At 39.1% G+C, this 16017-nt stretch overlaps 1 protein-coding gene across 1 annotated transcript in view; it reads right to left on the bottom strand.

The window, feature by feature from the left end:
* Positions 1 to 16017, bottom strand: part of MYO16 (myosin XVI) — a 481094-nt gene that overhangs the window by 273751 nt on the left and 191326 nt on the right. Inside the window, exons 13-15 of the mRNA XM_049099266.1 lie at positions 12767 to 12894; positions 7928 to 8033; positions 66 to 183 (exon numbers count right to left, since the gene is read on the bottom strand). Of these exons, the coding sequence (XP_048955223.1) occupies positions 66 to 183; positions 7928 to 8033; positions 12767 to 12894 (352 nt within the window). The remainder of the gene's footprint in view (positions 1 to 65; positions 184 to 7927; positions 8034 to 12766; positions 12895 to 16017) is intronic.

Below are 16017 nucleotides of genomic sequence, written 5' to 3'. Positions count from 1 at the left end.
GTCCCATGCTTGATGTTCTGCTGCCCTCTCGTGGTAGCTCCTGCCTTTGTTAATTTTACACCTACCTCCAGTTAAGTGTTTTTTCCTCTCGCAGAACTGTAGTTCAAAATACTTTATGAAGCAACTGGACAGATCATTAAGTGTCGTCTTGGCATGTCCAAAGGCTTCCAAGATGCACATGACCTGTAGCAAAATGGAAACGTTTGTTGAATTACTCATTTAAAAAATAAAACTGGGGGATAATACCCCGGATACAGAGCTATCCCATTATCTAAGAGGTTCTCTGTTGCTTTTACGATACCGTATTGGGATCTTACAGTTACGCTTTCTTCAACGGTAAGCTATGTACATCCTCTGCCTCAAACTTAATAAGATAATGATGCACAGAGGGTTTCACTTGGCTTTGCTTGCTCTTCACCCAAATATAAACATCTCAACACATGTTATTTGAACTTTTAAACTTAATAGAACAGTAGAAATGCTTTTGTTGTTTTGGAAGAAAGGAGTTAGATTTAATAGGAGCAATAGTGAGAATTTCTTTTGAAACGAACGAATGAACTTAAACATTTGCTTATAACCTTCTTTTGAACAGGTATTGACACACATACTCTTTTCAAACCTGAGCCCCTACATTATGTTCTCTCTCGTTCTCTCCCACAGAGACAGGAATAAGAGTTATGGAGGAAGCCGTTTTACTTGGTGTGTCTCATTTCCAGTGTTCTCTTTCTTTCAGAGGTGGGGATTTGGGGCTAGAAGATGGTATTTACAGACCTTCAGATCAACCGCAGCATCTGAACTTCTTGGCATGTTTCCTTAAACCCTGACCATAGAAAAATCACCATTTCTTCTCACAATTGATTGTGTTTGTGATAACGATGATGACCAAGCAATTCTCCAGAAAGTATGAAACTCTGGAAGGTTCAAAGGTATTTTTCCGTGTCTTTCAAGTCATGGATGTTAAATGCAATTTCTGCATCAGCCACCAGAAGGAGCGCACTAATACATTTTACCTTATTGGTACAGAGAGCTCTTTAGAATCCTGGTGATAGTTTTAGAGAATTTTATTCTAATTAAAAAAAACACAAAACTTTGCTGCTACTTTTTAACTTCCTAGATACTGATCTACTAAGGCATTCAGTTCACCTGGAAGTATTTTATATTTTGAAAGATTACAAAGCAATACTTTGATTCTAATCGCAAATCCAAAGTGCTAAAAGTTGTGGTAATCGTAAAATACATCAAAAGATTTGTTTTTGAACTTCTCAGCTTTCATTGTTTAAGATTTTATTTATATATTTATTTGAGAGATAGAGTGACTGAGAGAGTGAACACAGAAGCAAGAAAAGAGGCAGAAGTAGAAGGAGAAGCAGGCTCTCTGCTGAGCAGTGAACCTGATGTGGGGCTCGATCCCACGACCTGAGATCATGACTTGAGCCCAATGAGCCACTCAGGTGCCCCAAACTTTTGAACTTTTAGAGGAAATATGTTGAATCTTTATAGGAAGCCCAGGATTTAGGTCTCTGTAATAACCTCATTTTAAAGATAGTAACAGTGAATTGATAACACTGATGGCAAAAATACATTCAGAAAAATAATTTGAAATAGTACTCTTAAAGGTCCTGCTTTTGCTTCTTTTCTAGTAATTCAAGATTAAATAAATGTGTCATGGAATTAATAGCATAAGTAAATGACATTTTCATCATGTATATTATGTTTAAGTCATTTAAAAATTCATAACAAGAATTAGAATGAAATTTTTAATGTATTCTGGCTTCTAGTTATTTTGGTGCTATATCTAAAAATAAACCAGCTTGTTATTATTATTGAAAAGAGACATAAAAGATAATTGATAGCATATGCCCAAACAGGAAATATAGGGTAATGGTTCAATACATGTGATTTGGAGTGAGAAGTTTCTGGCCCCACATTCCGGCTCTGCTAATAACAAATTCATGAATTCCTTGAACCACATTATTCTTTATTTTAACACAAGAATAACTCCTTCAGTGCTTATTATGTCAGGTGTACAAAGCTATCAGCTTGAGCACCTGGTAAGCACCCAACAAATATCAATGATTAATTTTATTTTTGTTAATAACAGTAGTAAACATTTATTTTTGTGCCAAGCACTATTCTAAAGATTTTTAAAAATATATAACATATATAATATAAATTAGGGTATATATAAAATTATGTATATGACCTACACATGTATGTATACATGTGTATGTATATTTATACATATATTTATTTTAATGCTCACAACTATGTTTCCATTTTGTAGAAAAGGAAACTGAGAGATTAAGGAACTTCCTCAGGGTTCAGAGCTTGTAATAGTGGAGCTGGGATTTGAACCCAGGTGATCTCTCTGCCAAAGAGGGTGTGCTTAATCACCGTGTCACCGGCCATGACTGCTACAACTGCAATAATAACATAGAAGACATGAAACTATAGAAAGCTAAAATCATTGAACAAAATAAAAGTGCTCATATGACAATCTTTCATTGTGCTCTGTTGGTCCATAATTCAAACTTGAAATTTGAATTACACCAAAGTAACTTTTTTTAATCTTTAATTATCCACTTGGCCAATAGGTGGCGCTAAACAAATACGTTAAGAGAAATATACATCTATATATTGCAAAATGGATATTGTTCCACTACTCACCTTAACTTTGGAAGAAATTAATAATGAGAATGTTGTACAATAAGAAAACTTTAAATAAAAACATAGCAAAGGGAAGTAAGTAAATATTTCCTCAGTAGTTCCTGATTCAAATTTTATTGGTAAGATTTTTTTTTATTTTCGATTGTATGTTTTTTTTTTCCTCTAAAATTTCAATAGCTGTGCCATTAAAAGTTATGCACTCTTATTACGGTTGTAGTTAATCTACCATAGGTCAACTATGTATTTTCTAAGAGTAAAAATCTGTGGCTTCCTCAATAAAAATCAATCGCTTGATCATCGAGTGGATCCCATCACTCCCCTCTGTAAAAGCAGCTACTGAATAAACGTTTATTTAAGCAATTTAAATGGAATCGAATGTTTCTTAAAGTTGAAAGCCATGTGGGCCAGAGTTAGTGAGGAGTCCCAGGCAGTTGGTTTTTCCCCCAAAACATGATTTTTATGTTCCAATAAACCTATTGTTGTGGAAAATCCCCTGCTTCTGTAGCCTGGAATTCAAATACAGGGATTAAAAACAACAGCCTTCTTAACTGATCTTAGCTGCCTGGAAATTGTACAGAGGAGCAAAAGCAATCTCCACAGTGAAGGAGTTCAAACCCATTGTGTAAAATACACTCCGAAGCCCATTGCAAGGGCAGAATGCAGACCTATGTGGACTTTTAATGCAGGACAACTGAAGTGTAAAGTTAAAATTCAGAAACGTGACAGCTGAGTGAACCTTAAAAATAAGTGTGTAGCCTGCAGGAAGGTACCCGAAGTCACTCTGGAGCTTGGTGCAGGCTCTCCCTAGCCTTCCAGGCACCACCCTCTGTGCCCTCATGGAGAGCGCTGCTTACGGGTCAGCAGGGACTGTCAACAGCCAGCTTCCCCCAAACCCCTTCACTTTGTTCTTTTGCTCCTTACACTCCAGGTAATAATCTGTCATTATGCCATCGATGGAAACCACAAGGAAAACGCTCTCGACTCCTTGGCTTTACACGGTTCTCTGCTGATGGACACCCCATCACATCTGCCCTTCCTCCTATGCTCCTGCCTTTCCTTCACTATTCTTCAGAAACTGCTGACCAGAATAACCTCCAAGGACTGCTTTTCTCGCCCAGTAACCTATGATCCAGGGCAAAACCGTGTGGGCTAGACTCAGGTCGCATCCCTAGTGGAGATGCCCTGTGTGTGTCTGTTGTGCGCGTGGCCCCGTATGGCAGCATCGCGCACCATGGCTGCTGGCCTGGGGCCTCCGAGCCATACTGCACCATCGAGTCTGGCTGACAGGCTTTCCTATTCAGCTCACCCACTTCTCTCCTTTTGGAGCCACCTAAGGAAGCTTCCTTTTGCCCTACCTGACAGTGAACTTCAAGCCTTCTACTGAAGGCTCCATAATGAAGGATGCTCTATGCACTCATCTCTTTAAATCAGCCTTTTCTTTCACGCAGGAAGTACTCGCCTGTCTCTGGAATCTACAAAGTTTCACTGAACCCCTATGATGTTACAAAGACTTACAGTCAATTCAGAAGTTTACCCAATACTCGCATTTAATTCCCCCACGTACACTTGGATGCTGTGCAAAAACAGGCTGGGTAATTTTCAAGAACACTTTGGACACTAAATGATCTTCATGAGGATCATAATTTAGGGGGAAAGAAAAAAAGCATAATTGACATGAAGTTTAAGCCATTCTCAACCCTGCGTGATATTATTTCATGAGGCTGGAAATCATTTATTTTATGATTTATGGATGAAACAAACGTGAATTAGAAATAGTTTTACTTGAAATTTCTATGGATATCATAGTATGGATTCCCAGATGCTGATATGGAAGAGCTTCATCTATCTAAAGAAATGCAACTTACATTACATTACAATGAATGTGTTCACTTAAGCTAAAATGCAAAGCCAATTTACATAAAGTAATCTAGAATGCAGTTTAGAAATTACACAGCCCGGGCTTTCACAAGGGATCATTTTAATAAATAACTGCTTTAGTCTATAATTTACAGTGGAGGCTATTGTTCCTTGTCAGTATGAGTAAGCCAAAGGATCCCATCATTCTATTAGTTATCCTAAGTCTATTTTGTAACTATGTTGTTCTATAAATTCTCTAATTCTTTCATGTCAGTAGTCAGTATCTTATAATATCTGAACAGAGATAATTTATGGCTTCTGCCCAAGTCAACCCAAAATGTTAAATTATTTTGAGCTGTGTGGTAGAATTATGTAGGTTCTCAGTATATAGTTTGAGCTTAATAAATGGTCATGAATTGGAGTCATTAATGAATATATATGTCACCACAGATACGCCGCAGGACTGACTTATTGTACATTTGCCACAAAGAGAAAAATCTCCAGAATCAGCATATGTTTGGGAATCCAAAATAACAGATTTGACTTTTTAAGGACTTCTTTTTCAAAAGTAGAAAATATGAGGAAATTACATTGATCTATTGATTAAATATAACTCCCTCTCATCTCTAAATGAAGAATCACATACTAAAATGTCCAGAATTTTCCCACATGAACACTGACATGGCAGAAATAACTGGTTTGCAGCTACAGATCATGAGGGCAGTGACAGAAAACCATACACAAATAGCACGATTCTCTCGGGGCAATGGGTTTCTAGATCTTAAACGTTTGAGCTTTCTGAGGTCACCATTCTAGGGAATAATCTAAGATAACAGCAGCGGTTTGTATTCCAATGTCTTCAGACACTTTTAAATATCAAATTGCTGAATGACATGCAGGTATCCCAAAGAGAGATTCTAGAGGGGCAGGGTGTGTACCTGCCAGACCTCACTGTGAAACACACACCGAGAGAGAGGGTACGGGTGTGACACGCCAATGATGTATGTCCTCACACACTCGCAGCAAAATGCACAGGGTCCTCATGACATACAGATGGTTTATTCACATTAAATTTATTTGGTATTATTAAAAGAAATTAATTTAGGTAGCTTGAGATAATTAACCGTATCTTAGGTGTGCCAAAAATACTTACAGATATCTTACTCGTGTGTTCATTCATTTGCCACATAGAAATTGAGTTCCTACCATGTGGCAGGCTCTAAGATGGTGTCTCTGAATTCAAGGGACATGAACATGACAGCCACTTAAGATACTGTCCAGGGGCACCTGGGGGGCTCAGTGGGTTAAGTGTCTGCCTTCAGCTCAGGTCTTGATCTCAGGGTCCTGGTATCAAGCCCCATGTTGGGCTCCCTGCTCAGTGGGAAGTCTGCTTCTCCCTCTCTCCATTTCTCCTGCTCATGTGCTCTCTCTCTCTCAAATAAAATCTTTAAAATAAAAAGATACTGTTGAGTAAATAAATAAATGACAGAGGCACCATGGCCCAGTGTGGGAGGACATGTGTTTGAAGGTGCCTTCAGGGAATGCCTGGGGTGGCTCAGTGGTTGAGTGTCTGCCTTTGGCTCAGGTCGTGATTCTGGGGTCCTGGGATCGAGCCCCGCATCAGGTTCCCCATAGGGAGCCTGCTTCTCCCTCTGCCTATGTCTCTGCCTCTCTCTGTGTGTCTCTCATGAATAAATAAAATCTTTATAAACAACAACAACAACAAAAACCCTAAAAAACAAAGGTGGCTTCAGCAAAGATAAGAGAACAGGGATCCTTTATGAGCTGGAGAAGAAAACAGCACTAGGTATGACTGATGAGATACTATGATGGTAGGGAAAGCAGGAAGAGGCTGGTATCAAAGTGAAAGCCAGGTTTCCCACCAAGAAATGAGAAAGTGATCGTTACGTTTATTTGATGGGTGACCCGGGGAGAAGGTGGGGAAATGTGGGAGCCCTGCATTCAGCTCCGGCCATGTCTTAGGGGCATACTGTGGAATGTCCAGGAAAGCTGTTGGGCCAGGATCTACACAGTAAAAAGGGGAGCAAGTAGGGTTTGGATGGGGTGTGACAGCACACGGCAGGGTCTGAGTCCTAGGACCAATGAGCAGGAGCAAGCACAGAGTGTAGGAACCCGAGGCTTCAAAAAGAATGAGGACACACATGAGAGTTTCATTTTGTCTCAATTCTCATGAACTTGGATTATTCTAAAGTTATTTCCTACGAAATGATGAAGTTGGAAGGTTAGCCCTGTAGGTGGAGACTCCCAGAGCAGCACACTTCGAGTTCTGAACCTTTTCTTGGTGCGTTATTGTTCAGTTGTCTTTTCCCACCCTCTAGAGCTCCTGCTCGCATGCGTACTCATTGCAGGATCCTTCTGGCAGTTCCAGAGTGGGTTCTTCCAGTCTACTGTGGCCAGTAAAACCTGCTAACAAAACTTACCAGAACTGTGTAAAAATGAGACCCAGCCAATGAACAAGCACATGCAAGGTGTGTCTTTGGGTAAAATTTCTGTGTTTTATTGTGTGGCCTGTATTTCTGACCTTTATCTTAGTTGCTCATAGGCCTCTCTGGCTCTTCCTTGAATATCTTAGGTGGATAAAGGATCCCAATTAGGTGTCTTCAAATAATGGCAAGTGTTACTGACTATAACTGAAAATCAGTTCTACATTGGGTGAAGGGAGTCAAAAGGTACAAATTCCCAGTTATAAGAGAAGTAAATCCTGTAGATACAATGCACAGCATGGTGAACACATTTAGCAAAACTGCTCTGTGTATTTAAAAGATGCTAAGCAAGTAAAACTTAAAAGTGCTCATCACAGGAAAAAAAAATTAACTACGTGTAGTGACGTATGTTCATTAAACTTACTGTGGTGATCATTTTGCAATCCATACATATATCAGATCACTATGTTGCATACCCCAAACTAACAAGCACAATGTTGTCCATAAAAAAAAAAATTCAATATTGGGGATGAAGGTGTATTACCTGCTCATCAATGTCATTAATATTTCCTGTTACCAATTCTTTGATGTACATTGAAACTTTATTATCAGCTCTCAATGATTCACCATTATAGGTGCTTATCGGGCCCATCCCCCAAAGGTATCTACACACCAAAGTGGAACTTTCTATGTGAACAACAATCTCTATGTATATTACATATTTTCAATTCAAGTGTTCTGAGCAAATATAAAAAGAGACTATGTTCAAAATATTTTAAAATATGTACAAGAAAATAAACCTTCTCTCTAACAGCATTGATTTTCACCAATCTTTTTTTATTCCCACAAATTTTGACGAATTTATGGTCAAACTATGGTCCTATTATGATGTCTCCTTTTATTCATAAACTACAGGTTTCTTGGCCTAACAGATTCTCCAACCCAAACAAGAAACTTACATGCTTAAATTTGGACTCAAACATAGGTCTGCTGTAGCCAGATCTGCAGGTTAGGTGTCTCATTATTTGTTTGCTGGCTTCAGACTTGCCTGATCCTCTTTCTCCACTAAAAGAAAACAGAAAGAGAAAACCTAAGTTTACCATTTTGGAGAATGTAGTAAACAATTCAACTAGCAGAGATCATTCTTAGATATGAAGATGGTGAGGGAATGACAGCACAACCTCTAATGAGTGCACGGTATCATCTAACTCTTTCCTTTGATTTGTTCATCTGAAATATTTAGTACATATGTATTGTGTCACACACAGTATGGTGTACTAGATGCTGAGGCAACATACAGATTTCATGCAATGTCCCTAGATGCTGGGACATCATATCAATGTGATGCAAGCCTGCCATCCAATGTTTCACAGGGTAGAGCCACACATATAGGTGTATTACAGCAGACAGGTGTCAGGCTGAAAAGAAAGTCACCGTCCACTTGTCCTCAGCTTCATCAATAAAGGTAAGTGAGGTGGACCCCAAGAGGCAGCCTCTACAGTGAGACGCATGTGTCCTAGAGCCCCACCACATGACCTTGTTAAATCTTTCTGAGCCTTCCAGGAAAGACATTACATCTTCCTCGGGAGATTCATGAAAATTTTCTAAGCTTTCCTTGTCTTTTCTTCAAAATGAACACAGAGAAAACATCTCCTAAAACTAAGTTATAAAATGGTCAGATGTGACCAGGTGAGTAAGGTCCCTGGCATGCAGCGGGTCCTAAAACGGCCAAGTTGCCTCGTGAGGCAGCTGTTGGTCTAACCTTCCATGTGTTCTGTTTTCCTTCAATCTAGGAATAAGCACTAACCAAACTTGTTATTCATAGTGACAATACCTTTGCTATTTCTCAGGCATACTTCATAACTCATCCAATTCATTATTTAAAGATTTATTTATTTATTTTAGAGAAAGAAAGAGCACAAGTTGTGGGGGGGCAGAGGGAGAGGGAGAGAATTGCAAGCAGACTCCATGCTGAGTGCAGAACCTGCCACAGGGTTTGATTTCATGATCCTGAGATCATGAGCTCAGCCGAAACCAAGAGTCAGAATAACAGAATAACAGAATAACATTTCTGACATGAGAGGAGAGGTGAGCTGATTCTTGGAGAAGGGGTAGCATGGGAGGCAGCATTCATTTAACAAAAAAATCTCAATCAGTACTTCCTGAGCATGTACTGTGCAAGCTGAACCAGGTGGTGAGTCTATCACGGTAGATGAGGCTAGAGGTCCACATGAAGACCCAGGCACCTGCGAAGGTGTGAGGCTGCACTGGAGGTTGTGAGAATGACCCCCTTCCACCCCACTACTGTGTGCACTCCATCACGACATGTAGGTGTAGAGAAGATGATCACCAGTTCTCTTAGCTAGCTAAGATCACATGCATTTTAACCATCCCATAACATCTCAGAATGGCCATCCATATTCCATGCAAACTCTGAGTAAAAGGCAAGGGAATAAAACTAAAAAATGATATGGGATATTTTATGAAAGAGTTGACTCTTTAGGATATCATATTAAAACTAAAAATCCTAGTTCAGTGTATTCAAGAAACATTCCTTGATCTGAAAAACCATCAATGATTCAACTAGAAATTGACCAAAGTTTTTGGGTGGTGCCAAACATGGACCCATAAGAATTGTAAAGCTTATCTGAACAGCCTTGTCTGCTAAATCTGCACATGATAGAGACAGACCCTATACTGCCTATTTCACAAGTTACTTGTATGTTCAGCATATAACATTAATTTAGATTTGCTTCCCACACTGTTAGGATAATGGATTTTTGTCACTTGTGCTCTAACAATTAATTAAAACCATCCATCAAGGACTTCTGAAAATTAAAGATAAGATAGATTATGGTGAACACCAAATTCTCAGTTACAACCCAGGACAAAAATCTGAAAATTAGGGCAGCCTGGGTGGCTCAGCGGTTTAGCGCCGCCTTCAACCCAGGGCGTGATCCTGGAGACCCGGGATCGAGTCCCACATCGGGTTCCCTGCATGGAGCCTGCTTCTCCCTCTGCCTGTGTCTCTGCCTCTCTCTCTGTCTTTCTCTGTCTCTCTCGTGAATAATTAAATAAAATCTTTTTTTAAAAATCTGAAAATTATTAAAAAACTATTCCTCAAGATGAAGCCTAGTGTGCTGGTGGGGCCTATAATTATCAACAAAGTGAAAAATAAAATTAAAAATTTTAAATAAAATTTTAAAATTCCTGCTCTCATCCTAAGTTATATAGTACATCTATTCCAGAAATATTTGTATGTTGATCTCCAAATTTTAAATTATCCTTCATAAATGCTGCTTATAAAACACAATAGACTTTCTTGGGGTGTCTGGGTGGCTCAGTCAGTTAAGCATCCAACTCTTGGTTTGGGCTCAGGTCATGATCTCAGTCAGGGTCTTTAAGGTGAGCCCCGTGTAGGGCTCTACACTCTCCAGATAGTCTTAGCAGAGCCCTACATGGGGAAAGACTCTTTCCCTCTCCCCATGCCCTTCCCTCCTGATCTCTCTCTTTCTCAAATAAATAAATCCTTTAAAGACAAACTAGAGGGATCCCTGGGTGGCGCAGCGGTTTGGCGCCTGCCTTTGGCCCAGGGCGCGATCCTGGAGACCCGGGATCGAATCCCACATCGGGCTCCTGGTGCATGGAGCCTGCTTCTCTTTCTGCCTGTGTCTCTGCCTCTCTCTCTCTCTCTCTGTGACTATCATAAATAAATAAAAATAAAAATATAAAGACAAACTAGACCCTCAAAAATGACCTTTAAACAATGTATTTAGCTAAATTCTAAATTTACAAATTTTAATAAATTAGTATAATACGTGCAGAAAGCCTTTATCTTAGTCAAGACAATCAAGGAGACAGAGAAGCCACATAAAAACATAAATTATGAAAGAAGAGAATGATAGAAATAATAAGTCCTATAATAATATTATTATAATAATAATAATAATAGATTTTTTCTTCATTTATTGAAACCTGAATGGGGAAATCCTTTTTTCTTTTTTTAGAAAAATTGATATATACATGGCATTATTAGCCTTTAAAAAATGTCCCAAAGAAATACTGCTTCTGCAGGATATTAACAAGTCCTACTGGAAAAACAATTCCATGAGCAAATCCATGTGAAAAAGCATTGAGTTAAAGATAAACAGGTTTATTTACTAAAAGAACTTGCTAGATACTGTGAAATCTGTAACAGGCAGATTCCCAAAGGACAATTCATTGGCAACTCAGAACTTTGCTATGGACCAATGTCTTTCAAAAGAATTCAGTGGATTCAATAAAAATTTAGGAAAACCCATGGATTCATGGCCATCATTTTGGGAAGCCTGGGATGGGCTGCTGGAAACCCCAGGAGCCAGCCATGTACCTGAGGAGCCAGCCATGTACTGGTATCTGGGTGTGAGAGTGGGGGAGCCTCATTCAGGCCCAGAAGCCAGACTGTGGGCTCATATCCCACATACAGCATCCACTGGACCCTAGACTAATGCATCACCATTTGCTAATTCGTACTCTTGGGCTCACAATCCCAGATTCACTATTTACTAGTTGGAGACCCAAGACAAGGGGTTACTCCTCCGAATAAACAGTTATCTGACACATAAAATCATGATGCTGATAATAATACCCATCTTATAAGATTGTTAAGCAATGGATAAGGGAATACATGGAAAGCACCTTCTGGAGGGTCTGACACTTATTAAGTTCTCAATAAACATCAGTTGTTATTACTGCCCATACTAGTGTATATGCCCCACCATCTCATTATTTTAGAAATGCTCCCCTTTTTGGTCAAAGTTAGACTAGAGAATCCACCAGGTAAAGCAGGTAAGAACACAGTCACCTGACTGAAGAATAGCTATGGCCACCACTGCCCCTACGCCTCTCTTACCCTGGGAACACTTTAGAACAAGCGTAAAAGCAACTCTTTGCATGCTATTTTGAAAATCAGAACACTGAAGTTTGCAAGCCATCCATCTGACCCACTATGGGACTTCTGATCAAATTGATAATGTAAAAGTGCATAAATAAATGCTTATTTAAGTACTTAAATGTCTTCTGGGTTCTGGCCAGGTGTTCCTGTTTACTCTCTTTCATTGCACTTTGATGAGTTATGCAAAACTTTAACTGATTATACCTCGGGCAAAGCCTTGAGGATTTATAGAAGTCCCCTCTGGTAGACGTTGCTCCTAATATGAAACATAATTCTCATGCAGATCTTATTTGAGTATCTAAATAATTCTTTAATTCTTTATCAATACATAATCACATTTCACCTCTACTTCTTCAGTTCCTGTGTGTCTGTGTGTGTGTGCGTGGTAAGTGTGAAGCTTTGTTTCAGTGATTGCCCTGAGCATCTGGCTATTTATTAGCTAATGTTGCCATTATATTTCAGTATAAAATACTTTTGGGCAATACTTTGGTAAAATACAAACAAAGGTATATACCTAGAAGCAGGTGGGAAAACCCACAATCGCAAGGTAATAATGTGTACCCTGTATTTTGGACAGTACCACATAGTGGGTGCTAATAGTGGGTACCTTTCTTTCCCCATGATTTCTGAGGTTTGAAAGCAAAAACACTGGTTCTAAGCAATAAATCTTCAAAATGAATTGAGCTTCAGGTTAAGTGCATGGATATTGATTTAGCCACACTTGGGGCTATTTCTAAGAAGAGAGATGCTCCTCCTTGTAATGAGTCAAATGTATTTATTGCAAAGACATGGGACTGCCTCACGTCCAAGCTCCCAGTGCAGCACTGAGCATTGAGGGGCGAGGGGGAGGCAAGGGGCGGCTCACCTAAGGATGAAGCACTGTGGGCGCTGCTCCTGGAAAAGCTGGTGAAAGGCTCTCTCAGCGCAGGAGAAGATGTGCGGTGGCAGGGACGAGCAGGGCTGCCCGGTGCTGCTGAGATACAGCTGAGACACCTGCCAAGCAGTGCAGGAAAGAGACAACCATGAGAAGGTTCAGGCTCTTCCTCGTCAGGACACAGTTGACTTATTTCCAATGTTCAAACTGCCAAGGAAGCTCTATTTCTGAGACTCATTTGTAATTATGAAACGTTCAGGAAATTATGCCCTTTTCAGCATGTTTTAAATGTTCACAATGATAAAACAGAGGCAGATATTTGATCCTTCATTACTTGGTTCACAAGCTTGAAATTATTCTGCTGTCCTTAAGCAGAGCAATTCATACAAATCCAGTTTGATAGAAAGCCACGAAGTAAGGGGCACCTGCGGTAATTGCATCACATGCAACAACTCTCGGAAACATTCCATTTCAGTAACGTGAGACAGAAAGGATTTTTAATCCAAGTAGAAACCAATTGCAGCTGAAACACAGAAGAATTTACAAACTTCTCAGAGAAACAAAAATTAACTTAGTTACAGTGACATAGTGATTTATGAGGATTGCCATGGGGCCAGCCTCGGTAGTTCTTTTGAGTTTCTAGTAAATTCTGTTACATTAGAATACACACTGGATGGTGGGGAGATGTCTGAGTCATGAAGAAATATCAGACAAAATTAATTTTTCTTTTACAAAATAACTGGCAAGTAGCCTTACGATGTCAGGGTTGGGAAGTTCATCAGAAGATGGAGGGATGTGTTCAGACAAGATCAAAGTGCATCCATCCTGTCATGGCGGCCTGGGTCTTTGGCTCTATGGGCATTAGGGGGCTGATGGGAAAGACCTGGATGAGGCATTTTGACTGGATGGTCACAGCGCATCAGGAGCACTTCCCTGATTCTAGGGGTGGAATGGAGGTTACACAGGTGAATGAATACCTTTGTTTGTAGGAAACGCACAATGCATGTATTCAAGGTTGACCAGTAAATCATTTGAAAATGGCTGGAGAAAAACATTGTTTGTGCTATTTATCTGCAAATTCATAATATGTCTGAAGTTATTTAAAGTCATAAGGAAAATACTTTTTTTAAAAAATAGGATACATGGATTGGGATGCCTAGGTGACTCAGTCAGTTAAGCATCTGACTCTCGATTTTGGATCAGGTCATGATCTCAGAGTCATTGAGCTCCGTGGACAGTGCAGGGTCTGCCTGAGATTCTCTCTCTCCCTCTCCTTCTGCCCATTTCCCCACTTTCACACACACTCTCTCACTAAATAAATAAAACCTTTAAAAAAAATAAAACTGAATAAATGATCTACATTTATAAGAAATAATTGAATGAATCTCACAAACATAATATTGAAGTGGAATCTATCAGACATATGAGAGAACATTCTTTTATTTATTTATTTATTTATTTATTTATTTATTTATTTATTTATTTATGATAGTCACAGAGAGAGAGAGGCAGAGACATAGGCAGAGGGAGAAGCAGGCTCCATGCACCAGGAGCCTGATGTGGGATTCGATCCCAGGTCTCCAGGATTGTGCCCTGGGCCAAAGGCAGGCGCCAAACCGCTGCGCCACCCAGGGATCCCGAGAGAACATTCTATAAGATAAAGTATAAAACCAGGTAAAGCTAATCTACGCTGTTAGAAGTCAGGTCAGTGGTGATGATGAAAGATGATCAGCTGTCTACATGATGAGATGAAGTGCAGTGAGTGACACAGGCATGTGACTTGGGGTCAGGCTACTATTGAGCTTCAGATGCTACATAGAAGAAGGAGGTCCCCAGTTGACCTTTACCCCAGTTGACCTTGACCATGGGTAACTGAGACCATGGAAAGTGAAACCACAGGTAAGTGGGACAACCATATATGTGAACATATACAAGACTGGATGAGGGGCAACTGGGTGGCTCAGTCAGTGAAGCGTCTGTGCCTTTGTCTCAGGCCATAATCCCGGGGTCCTGGGATTGAGCCCTATATCAGGCTCCCTGCTCTGCTCTCTCTCTCAAATAAATAAATAAATAAATAAATAAATAAATAAATAAATAAATAAATAAATCTTTTAAAAAAGACTGCATGAAAGGATAATAGTTTTGGGAGAGTGGTTGTCATTGCTTATGAAAAGGCATTTGCCTGTGTTGATAGCACACAAAACCATCTAATCTAAGACATCATATAATTAACATAGCTTTATTTTCTGTTCTAGACAGAAAACAAATGTCACAGTTGAAGTAGGGCACTGTGTGTTCTTAGCACATCTCTATAGCTGTATCCCAAGCTCAGGAGTGTATGTGACCAAGCACTTCTTTATTTGAAATAGTTCTCAGATTTTTGTACTTGAATTATTCCTTTAAAATGGGTAACAAGTCTATGGCCATAAAAAAAATTAAAAAATAAAAAAAAATAAAATGGATAACAAAATAATTGTTGATAGTGATGTATATACATTATAACTCATAAACCAACCGGGCTGTTCTAGTCCAGCTCTATTTCTTTGCAGGATAAATTTCTGTTCCTTTTGCAAACTTGTACTAACACCATTTCATGTCCCAAGTCTAACATGGGCCTAATCAAATTTCAACAGAATGTTTTTATTTATTTTTTTTCAGAATGTTTTTAAACTCCATTTGTAAAATCTTATTGAGAATTTCCTTAGACATTACAAACATGGCAAGACAGAAGAGATTCAGGAGTATATACGACTCCTACTCCATTGCTTCAAATCTCACATCTTCTCTTAAGGCCAAGTTTCACTAGACATTAGACATGTAAGGGATCTTGGGTATCTAAGTTTTTTCATGATAACCAAACTAATAATGTTTCTCAGATCCCTTCTCTTAAAAATCCTCTCCTTTCCATACAGTGTTAGACTTTATATTGTAGAATATTCCATTGCTACCACCTGGTAATACTTAGCTCAATGCTGATTCTATGCTTTATAAGTAATGTAAATACAAAATAATAATGCTAATAGAATAGTGCATTTAATTAAGATAATAATCAATTCTACTTAATTATTTCTATTGAAGCTTGAAGATTTTCACTTATGTTTCAGTTTTCTGACAAGCCATGTAAACTTTAGGCTGGTTATCATTGCCACTACCGTTTTTATTATCAATATTTTTTTTTAATTTTTTTAATTTATTTATGATAGTCACAGAGAGAGAGAGAGAGAGGCAGAGACACAGGCAGA

This window comes from Canis lupus, chromosome 22 (genome assembly GCF_003254725.2).
Source record: "Canis lupus dingo isolate Sandy chromosome 22, ASM325472v2, whole genome shotgun sequence".
Taxonomy (NCBI): Eukaryota; Metazoa; Chordata; class Mammalia; order Carnivora; family Canidae; genus Canis; species Canis lupus.
Note: the sequence above shows the minus strand (reverse complement) of the source record. Positions and strands in the feature narration are given on the sequence as shown.